This window comes from Bombyx mandarina, chromosome 23 (genome assembly GCF_030267445.1).
Source record: "Bombyx mandarina strain Sakado chromosome 23, ASM3026744v2".
Taxonomy (NCBI): Eukaryota; Metazoa; Arthropoda; class Insecta; order Lepidoptera; family Bombycidae; genus Bombyx; species Bombyx mandarina.
This window is the reverse complement of record NC_143229.1, coordinates 19613189-19623496: the sequence shown is the minus strand read 5'-3', so window position 1 is coordinate 19623496 and position 10308 is coordinate 19613189. Positions and strand designations below refer to the sequence as shown.

The window sequence follows — 10308 nt, the reverse complement described above, 5'->3', positions numbered from 1 at the left end:
GATATGAATTATTAGGATGTTTCTAAAAGTCCATAGAACTGTTGGTAAATTTTTACCTTTTTACTGATCATGAAAGACCATTTCGTTTCATCGTATCCAACATCTGAGGTATTGCCTTATCTGACTTCATTTAATTTTATTCCATGATTAATTAAATTTCAATTTAATTTTCGTTAGAAAATAACTGAATACAAAAGATTTGGGGCTGTATGGGCTTTTCCCTTATGTATGTCAAATGAGCGAATCAACAAACAAATGTGATAATTCCCTAATGTCATTTGTCATGTTATTGTGTTTGTTATTGATCGCACAGTAAACTGAAAATTAATTAATTTTAATATGTTTTCCAATTGAATTACTAACAATATAGAGTGTTCGTGTGATTATAACAACCCGTAATCTACTAAAAAATCTGTTGATCTCGTATTAACGCTGTTCAAATCCTACTAAAGTCAAAATGGAAGAAAGTCCGGCGTTATTAAATTTACCTGCCGAAATGATAATATTAATCATAAAATATTTAGACACGCCGACCGTTTATAATATATACAACACATGTAAACCTCTAAGGGAAATAATAACGCAAGGAGTCGTAAAAAACTTAAAGTTTTCTCTGAACATACTCTCGACGGCAGATTCTTTGAAAACTGATTTTTTTAAGTCAGTCGCTTATAGTCTAAAAGACCTGTCGCTTAGCGGAATGCATGATTTAACGAAAACTAAACTCATACAGGCCGTACGCCATTTAAAAAGTCTACAGACTTTAGATGTAACATACACTGATATAAGCATCTGTGATTTACTTGATATTCATCCCCTGTGCCCTACTGTTAAGAATATCGCCATCAACTATATATTTGGGAAACTAGGCATGACGAGAATGACACCAGAATTCATTGAAGCATGCCAGAATTTATTGGCAAAATTTGAAAACATACATTTTGTTGGATCATCGATCAATTTAATGTACAGCAATTTTTCAATACACGTTTTGAATAAAACCAAGTTACAATCGCTGAAGTATACTATATCTGAATGCGATTATGTTTGCACGACAGATGTCAGCAATTACAGTTACAAGGAGCCAATGATGATGGTTCCATGTCGAGTTTTATTTATAACTATCTTAAATTGGAAGGACCTGAATTCATACTACGGTACAACTGTACAGCAGCATCTCCTGTCTAAAATAGATTTAACAAAATATGAATATTGCATAATAACAATGACAAGAGTACGTTATTATAACATATATGGGTCAGAATTGATAAGAGGATTCTTTGAGAGATACTTTAATATAGCTGCCAAAGACTTCTTCGAGGATCCGCAGACTCCGCTAAATGGGAACATGTCAATGATATTCTGGGAGAAAGAAAAGAACGTTTTTAATGAAGCGTTATTCCAAAAGCTGTTTAAGCAACTACAAGAATATTTCCCATCATTCATCAATGATAAAGTCAGAAGAAAGACCATTGACTGGTACTATATCGAGCCCGATGGTTCTAAATTAGAGACAGAGAGACCTAAAAAAGCAGGTTTGAAACGGAAGATCATAGCTCCGACCATAAATTTAAATTACGATGATATATTCGAAGACAAGAAAGAGCTCAGAGTCAGTGTGTTTTTTGACGCTTGCTTCGGTTACGGAGTGCTTCTGGAACCCACCTATGAATACTTGAAAAAGCTAACATACTTTAGCTTGACTGGATCGATGCGGTATGCAACACCATTCTTTGATGTCTTATTTAGTTCGTGCACGAATCTTGTAACTTTTAATTTAGAATGCAAATCAATTTTTGCTTCCGCCGTAATCAAGTCGAAATCATTGTCCGAAAGCAAAAGTCTAAAGAACTTCCGGATACTAGGCAAGAACATTGATTTTAAAGCTTTGTATGTAACATTAAGCGAATGCATATCACTTGAAAAGGTGTATATTATAGAAGACATTGAAACAAAGATCAGTGATGTGGCCGAACCCAGTGTTTTAGTAGAAAAATGTCAGACGTTGCGCTATCTATACATTGAAGCTCCGGTCAGTGAGATCGGTAAAGTGAGAAAGATGCAAGCTGTAAATAGAATCAAGAAGATGTATAATAGGAAGGCCCTGATAGCAGAAATGTACAGTCGATCTCTGAACTCAAGATATAGATACCAATTCGATCCGTTCATAGAAGATTTTCATCTAAGCCCTATCAAGCCGTTGGATGTGATATAAAAACCGTTTCCTTCTTTACCTCCTGCCACCTGATTTCCTGCTATTTCCTCTATATGGCATAGTAGTCTGTATTTAAAATTTGGCAGAAGGTAATAAGTGTTAATTAATTGTTAAACTTACACAATCAATGTTTATTTATTTATATTACACTTATCATTCTTTCCTCGTTTCCTACCCAACTTGTTGCTCTATTTATCTGGGTAGGAGCTAGGTAGGAAGGTAGGTAGCTTACAGAATCAGTGCCAAAATCTTGGTATGAATATTATAATGTAAATATAATTAGGTAGGCAGCGGCTTGGCTCTGCCCATGGCATTTTTTTTTTTTTTTTTTTTCCTACCTAAGCTGATAGCCTTGAGAGGCTATGTCAGCGTAACCCTAACTTTAGTAGGTGAGCTCACGGGGCTCAAACCTGACGATGTTGCTAACACGAACCCTAGCAAGAGCCGTGCTTCGCAGAATCTACCACCGGATCGGAAACGCGACTCACTGAGAAGATCCGGCGAGAAACTCAGTGGGCTGTGTCTGAGAGTTAATTTACTCGTCGAGCCCTTCGTCGCAAGCGACGGGTTCGACGAGAACGGTGACCGGTGCTTGAAGTACCTAAAAGCACCGTTAGTGGATCGGGAGGATCCGAGATGACGTGTTTTGGGCGACGTCGACTGCTTTCCATTCTGTCCGCAGGATCGGGAATGTAGTTACCGGCGGCCACGATGAGAGGGTTCTCGTGTCGTGCCGCTTTATCGAAGTGGCGCATGGACGCCGACTGCAGATACTTACTGATGGACTCTAAGTCCAGGTCGTCATGGAGGTCGACATTCCTGACGAACCACGGGGCTCCGACGGCTATCCTGCAAAAACGGGATTGAATAATTTGAAATGATTTTAGGTGTAAGCGGGCCGCGTGAGCGAACACTACACTTGCATAGGTCATGACGGGGCGTATGCAAGTTTTGTAGAGTGTCACCTTATTTCTAAGGGACATTTTACTTCTCCTACATATCATCGGGTAGAGACGTCCTAGAATGAAGGCGGCACGGTCGCGTACCGTCTTGATGTGGGGGCGGAATGTCATCCTACTGTCGAGGGTGACGCCTAAATATTTGACCTTCGGGGCCCACGGTATGGGCTGGTCGAACATCGTGATCGGGCGAACGGCGGGGGCGGGGGTATTGACGCGCCTAGTCGGGAGGGGGATGCTCAGCGTGGTGTTCGGAGGGCGACCCCTTTTGAAGAGCACCGCTGTGCTTTTCGTGGGGTTGATGTCGATGCGCCACTTCCGGAACCACTGTCCCATGGTGGTAGCTGCGGTCTGAAGTCGTCGATGAAGCAACGCCTTCTTCCTACACGAGTAGTAGATGGCGGTGTCATCGGCGAAGAGCGCCAGATGGGTCTCCGGAGACCGGGGTATATCATTGATATACAAACTAAATAGTAACGGGGAGAGGGCGGAGCCTTGCGGGACTCCGGCTGTGACGTGACGGACCTGGCATTGCTGAAGTCCATGGGCGACGGTAACCACTCACCATCAGGTGGGCCGTATGCTCGTCTGCCTACAAGGGCAATAAAAAAAAAGCATATTAAACTTGACAACAGAGAGAACTTTATAAAAGGTTAGTTAGGCAGTCTACCTGATTTATAGTGGTTACCTAAAACCAACCAAACACCACAATATACTGCGGAATGCTGGCAGAGCAAAAGCTAGTAGCATTAAGATGGTACCTATTTTTATTTATAATGCTAGACCGAATTTGGTCATTTCTTTTGAAAATAATGGATTATGAATTTTTTTTATATACAATGTGCCAAGAGTTGAGATTCTTTTGGGGATAATCTTAAATGGTTCTCACAGCCTATTGATACGGTCGGAATTACGTACATGAAAGCATTCAATATGGCAGATATAAATCTCGGGAGGTCGGTATTTAAGTCAAATTCGTACATATTAAGTTTAAAACAAATATCGTCTTCTCGCATTAAAACTGTATAATCTATAATCTGTAAACTGTATAAACTTACTAACTTTACAGGAGAGTGTTTTAAAGGTTTAATGTGTGATATTTTTTAATATTAATCATTTTTGCAACATTTATTTGTTATTTTTTACTAGTTACATTATCTCTCTTATAAAGTAAGATAAAATTATGTATTAATTTTGTTAATAGTAGTCAAAACATAGGTAAACTAAACTACGCTCTTTGGACAGTATTTGTCAGAAAAATACTGGTGATACCAAATGATTCCGCATATTAACTCAATTTCGACTATTTTTGAAAATTGTACACTTTTAAGGCGAAAAGACCATATACATCGTATTAAAATTGTTGATCGATTGTCGCAAATCCATAGAGTAAGATTATATATAACCTGCAATCTTAGGTAGGTGGTTGGACCATAAATGGTGAACAACTTTTTTGAATTAAATGAATTTTATCGTAAATTAAAAACACAAACTTATACTTTTAATATTTATTGCGTTGTTTTATTTCCCCGAAACCAGGATATTTATTCGTAATTTGATATTGTAATAAAAAAGACAACAATGTTTATGACGTGCCTATTTTTGCCGTGAAGCAGTAATGCGTTTCGGCTTGAAGGGCGGGGTAGCCATTGTAACTATACTGAGACCTTAGAACTCATATCTCAAGATGTGTAAGATGCATCTAAGTTGTATCTAGGTGTCTATGGGCTCCGGTAACAACTTAATGTCAGGTGTGCCATGAGCTCGTGCACCCACCTAAGCAATCAAGAATATATATGTGCAGTTAAAATGGACGAACTTATTTGTCCCTTTATCGGCCAGTAGCATCGATGGGCTACTGAGGAGATACAACAAGAATCTCAGTGAATATAGTTTTTTTGCCTACCTATTGCTAGTAGCCTCGATGGGTTATGCTAGCTTAAACTACCGTGTAGGCGAGCTCACGGGGCTCGGACTTAAACACCTTGCTAACATCTGCCCTAGCTTAAGCAGTTGTTCGCTAAATCTACCACCAGATCGGTATTGCGACCCACTGAGAAGATCCGGCGAGAAACTTAGTGAGCTGTGTCTGAGGGTTAAGCTGCACGACGAACCCTTCATTGCATTCGACGGGTTCGACTAGAACGGTGATCGATGCTCTTGAAGTGCCTAAAAGCAACGATAATGGTTCGGGAGGATACGAAGTGAAGTGCTTGGTGCGACGGCCACATTTCGTATATTGGCGCTTTTTCGAAGTAGCGTTCCGATGCCCTCTTCAGATACTTACTAATTGAATCTAATTCTAGGTTGTTGTATAGGTAATCTACATTCACGGTGCCAGTGGCACTATCATGTACGTATGCGATTATTAAATTAGCTTCAATAGTGAGAGGGCCGAACTCTTTTTAAAAAGGTTTTATTCGACGCTACAAATTATTTAAAAAGAAAATTGGTAACCACCCACTTTTTTTATTGTTTTATTGCTTATGTGGGTGGACGAGCTCACAGCCCACCTGGTGTTAAGTGGTTACTGAAGCCCATAGACATCTACAACGTAAATGCGCCACCCACCTTGATATATAAGTTCTAAGGTCTCAAGTATAGTTACAACAGCTACTTCACCCTTCAAACCGAAACGCATTACTGCTTCACGGCAGAAATAGGCAGGGCGGTGGTACCTACCGGCGCGGACTCACAAGAGGTCCTACCACCAGTAAAATGTTATGAATATCTGACTCGAACTGAGACTGATATGTTCCAAGGAAATCATTGTAAGAGGATTTATGATGAGTAAGGTTTTGGATAAGCATTAGTCTATACAGGCTAGGGATTTAATAGATCGACATTAAAATTTGTCGTTTATCGTGATGGTCCCTCTTAAGACGCCACGGTTTATCTTCAAACACGATCAAACAGAGTTCGTGGTGAATTGTATTTCTTATTATTGTTCGTATTAATAATACAGGAAGGAATTTTTAGGTAGGTAATCAGTATCAAGTGAAACACTGCACGGGAACAGGAAATTGAAAATGTCAACCGATTTTTTAAAGGTAGGTATTCGATTAATCAAAGATTGGTGACGAATGTAGTTTTAAATAATGATTAAAACAACGTTGTGTTCTATCCGGTTTTCAGAAGTTCTGTTCAAAAGTGTTTTTCGCTAAAAATTCTAGCTACTTTTCCTGTATGTACCTTTGAAAAGTTTTTAAATGATACTTATAATAAAACAATGTTTTCAAGACATAGCATAAAATATAATAATGATAGGTGGCAAAAATGACAATGTGTTCGAAGTATATTTCAAAATAATGGAATATAGAAAAGAAGGTTACAACATTCCTCCCCATCTACATCTCGTTGATCAGACGGCGGGGTGCCTGTATACGTCGATTACTTCGACGCGGAGCAAATGGCCCAGGAGTGGAGACCGGAGCAGGTGAGGAGTATAACTGCGAATGCTGTGAAGGTGAATTTGGAGAAATTTGTACATTTGTAGGCGACTGCGGTGTAGGTAATGGTACTGCTGCCGAATTCTTGTTTTTAGATAGCCTTTCGTTAATTGTTGTTTCCATTCCAATGTCTGGAGAAGCAGTCGCCGGCAGCATAGAAGAATGCGCCCTTTCATTCCTCGGGGTTTCTGAGGTGGAGGACTCACGTGGCCTGATGTGATCAGCATGTCTTCGTTTTTCTAGTCCTCCTGGTGTTGAAACAATATATGAATATTTATGTTTTCGGGATGTAATTACCGCTGGTTCCCATATTTTATCATTGCGTCTTTTAATATATACTTGGTCACTTGGTCGGTAACTCGGTGATGTGGTACGAATATTTTCTTTTACTTGTAAATACTGCATTAATCTTCTTTTGTCTGGCCGAATGTTGGAAAGTATGCAATTCAATTGTCTTCCAAACATCATCTCAGCTGGAGATTTACCAGTGGACGAGTGCGGAGTGTTTCTGTATGTAAACAAAAATTCTAATAGTCGGCGCTCGAGATTTGTGTTGTCTACCGATGCCATTCTATTTTTGAATGTTCTGACTAAACGTTCTGCCAGCCCATTTGTCCGAGGATGATATGGAGATGATGTGACATGTAAAATAGACTGTTTTGTGCAATATTCTTTAAATTCATAAGATGTAAATTGAGGTCCATTATCGGATATAATCATTTTTGGTAAGCCAAATGTACAAAATATGTTATCTAATGTAAGACAAAGTGATCTGGTGTTGATGTGTTTCATCGGTCGTATTTCCACCCATTTGGAGAGAGCGTCGCACAATACCAACCAATACGATCCTTCGAACGGTCCAGCAAAGTCGATATGGATTCTCTCCCATACTTCTTCTGGTATGGACCAGGAAAATACAGGAAGTTCAGGATTACAAGAGCGGTTCTGTTGGCATCTGGTACATTTCTTGACAAATAATTCTATGTCTTCGTCAAGGTTAGGCCACCAAACATAGTAACGTGAAAGTGCTTTCATAGCAGAAATGCCAGGATGTCCTCGATGAAGGTATGTAAGAATGGCTTTTCGGAGTGCTGTAGGTATAACGATGCGTCCTTGCCTCATAAGTATCTTATTCTCAACAGATAATTCAGCCCGGTTTCTGTAGAATGGTTTCATTTCTGGAATGTATTCTGATTCCCTCCAGCCGGTTTTTAAATTTTGACAAACTTTTGTGAGTATATGATCCTTTGCAGTTGTTTTCATAAGTAACTGTTCTGATAGGTTAAGGTCAGTCATTCGAGTGCTCAAAAGACGTAGTTCTATTTTATGTACAAGCCCTTCTATCTCGGAGGGTTCCGTTTCAGGGTTTGGTAATCTGGAAAGGCAATCAGCTAATGTGTTATTTTCACCTTTCCTGTAGTAAATGTCATATTGATAACTTCCCACTACTAGAGCCCATCTTACCAATCGGTTATTGGCTAGTTTAGGAAGGTTGCGGCGTGCACCCATAATATGTATAAGAGGCTTATGGTCCGTAACTAGATTAAATTTCGTTCCTCTCAAGTACTGATCAAATTTTTTTATACCAAATACTATTGCTAAAGCTTCACGATCAATAACGGAATATTTCATTTCCGCTGGTCGTAGTTTCCTTGAAGCAAAAGCAATTGGTTGTTCTATGTTCGAGTCCTTGTGGAATAATACTGCACCCAATCCCTTTTCGGAAGCGTCACATGCTAAATAAAGGGGACGTTTCTCGTCAAATGCAATTAATGGTCGTGAAGACGTTATGCATTTCTTTGTATCTTCAAATATTCTGTTTTCGTGATCAGTCCAACGCCATCTATTTTTTTTACTAGTTAGATCATGAAGATCCGAACAAATCCCGTGAAGATGTGGTACAAACCGTTCGTAAAAGTTAACTAGTCCTAAAAATGATCGTAGTTCTTTTGCATTACTAGGTGCTGTGGCGTTAGTTATGGCATCAATTTTGGATTTGGTTGGGTGGATGCCATGTTTATCTATTATGTGACCTAGGTATTCAATCTGATTCTGTAAGAAATTACATTTCTTTAAATTAACTTTTAGGCCAGCGTTTTGTAAGCGATCGAATACAATAGATAAAGTTTGTAAATGTTCTGAAAGATCTTTCCCTGCTATAGCTATGTCGTCAAAATGTACAGCTACATTGGTGATATCGCCTAGCAGTTGATCCAGAAAATGTTGGAAAATTGAAGGAGCAGTCGATATTCCAAAAGGCATTCTATTGTATTGGAAATACCCTTTATGTGTTGACAACGTCAAGTACTTTTTCGAATCCGGTGCTATTTCAAATTGTAAGTATGCGTCTTTAAGGTCTATTTTTGAAAATAATTTACCGTTTGCGACATTTTGGCGTAGTTGATCGAAAATTGGAACTGGATGTAGATGTTTAATAAGTACTGGATTAAGTGTAGTTCTGTAGTCTCCACATATCCTAACATCCCCTGTAGATTTCAGAATGTTAACTGTGGGTGTAGCCCATTCAATAGGTGTAATATTAGGATCTACTTTTTCCACTATCCCTTCTGAGATCAGACGATCTATCTCCCTTTCTATATTCTTTTTCATGCTGAATTTTATAGGCCGTGCAGGAAGGTGGATCGGTTCAGCTTCTGGTTTAACATGTATGTTTACGTAATAATTGTTAACTTTTCCTAGTTTTCCATCAAAGAGTTGTGAATGTTTATCCAGTATTTGTATAAGAGTAATCGGTATTGATGTTTTGATGGAGTATACTGGTTTTGGAAATTCCATTTCAAAAACTTCACTCCAATGTAAACCAAATAACATTGGTTTGGCATTTTTCATTACGACCACAGGTAGAAGTTTTTGCAGTCCGTCGACTTCGATTGTCACTTTTGTAATTCCCTTTGTTTTTAAGTTTGTGTTGCCGTAGGCCTTAAGTTTCGGGGCGGGTTGTAAAGATGGTGATCCTAATTTTTTCCACAATGTCGTGTTTATTATTGAATACGCAGAGCCGGGGTCCCAATCCATAGTGCAAGGTATGTCATTGATCCGTACATCGATTTGTTTGCATTCTCTCTTACGTGTACCCAAGACGCTGCAGATAACCTCATCATCGCTTTCTTCCTCGTTATTACTGATAAATGATAATGATGATGTTGAGGACTTATGAGGTCTTGTTATTTTTTTAATTGATTTTCGGCTCCCTTCTGAATAGCTGATGTATGCCCGTCCAGACTTAATGCAACAACTCTCAAAGTGTGCTTTCGTGTTACATTCTTTACAAATATGGTCCTTGGCTGAACACTGTGATAGGCTGTGCCATTCTTTCTTTCCACAGCGTAAACAATGCATTGGATTTAATTTTCGTGTTGTATTTTGATGTAATGGTACGGTTTTGGTTTTGCTCCTATTTATTTTTTTAATACTTGTTCGTGGTGTGTCTTGTTCTGCCTGTTCTCTTGATTGAGAGATTGTAAAAATTTGTTGAAAGGTTATTTCTCTTGGTATTCCGTCTACCATTTGAACTAAATCAGGCCATTTTTGTTTCAAGTCGGTTTCTAAATCTGGATGATTCAATCCAGTGGCAAAGCGGTCACGTAATTGTCGTTCCAGGAAGTCATTAGTGTAGCCACAATCCCGACTAAGACCTTTTAATCTGTTTGCATAGTGTTCCATC

At 39.0% G+C, this 10308-nt stretch overlaps 1 protein-coding gene across 1 annotated transcript; it reads left to right on the top strand.

Moving 5' to 3' along the window:
- The first annotated feature begins 282 nt into the window (after positions 1-282).
- On the top strand, positions 283-2499 carry LOC114243967 (uncharacterized). Its single transcript, XM_028175636.2, has one exon. The coding sequence runs from the start codon at positions 458-460 to the stop codon at positions 2213-2215; it is 1758 nt and encodes a 585-aa protein (XP_028031437.2). The 5' UTR covers positions 283-457; the 3' UTR covers positions 2216-2499.
- Positions 2500-10308: the final 7809 nt, after the last annotated feature.

Bases quoted from the DNA above. Each gene is read 5' to 3' on its own strand.
- LOC114243967 (XM_028175636.2), top strand. From the start codon at position 458: ATGGAAGAAAGTCCGGCGTTATTAAATTTACCTGCCGAAATGATAATA.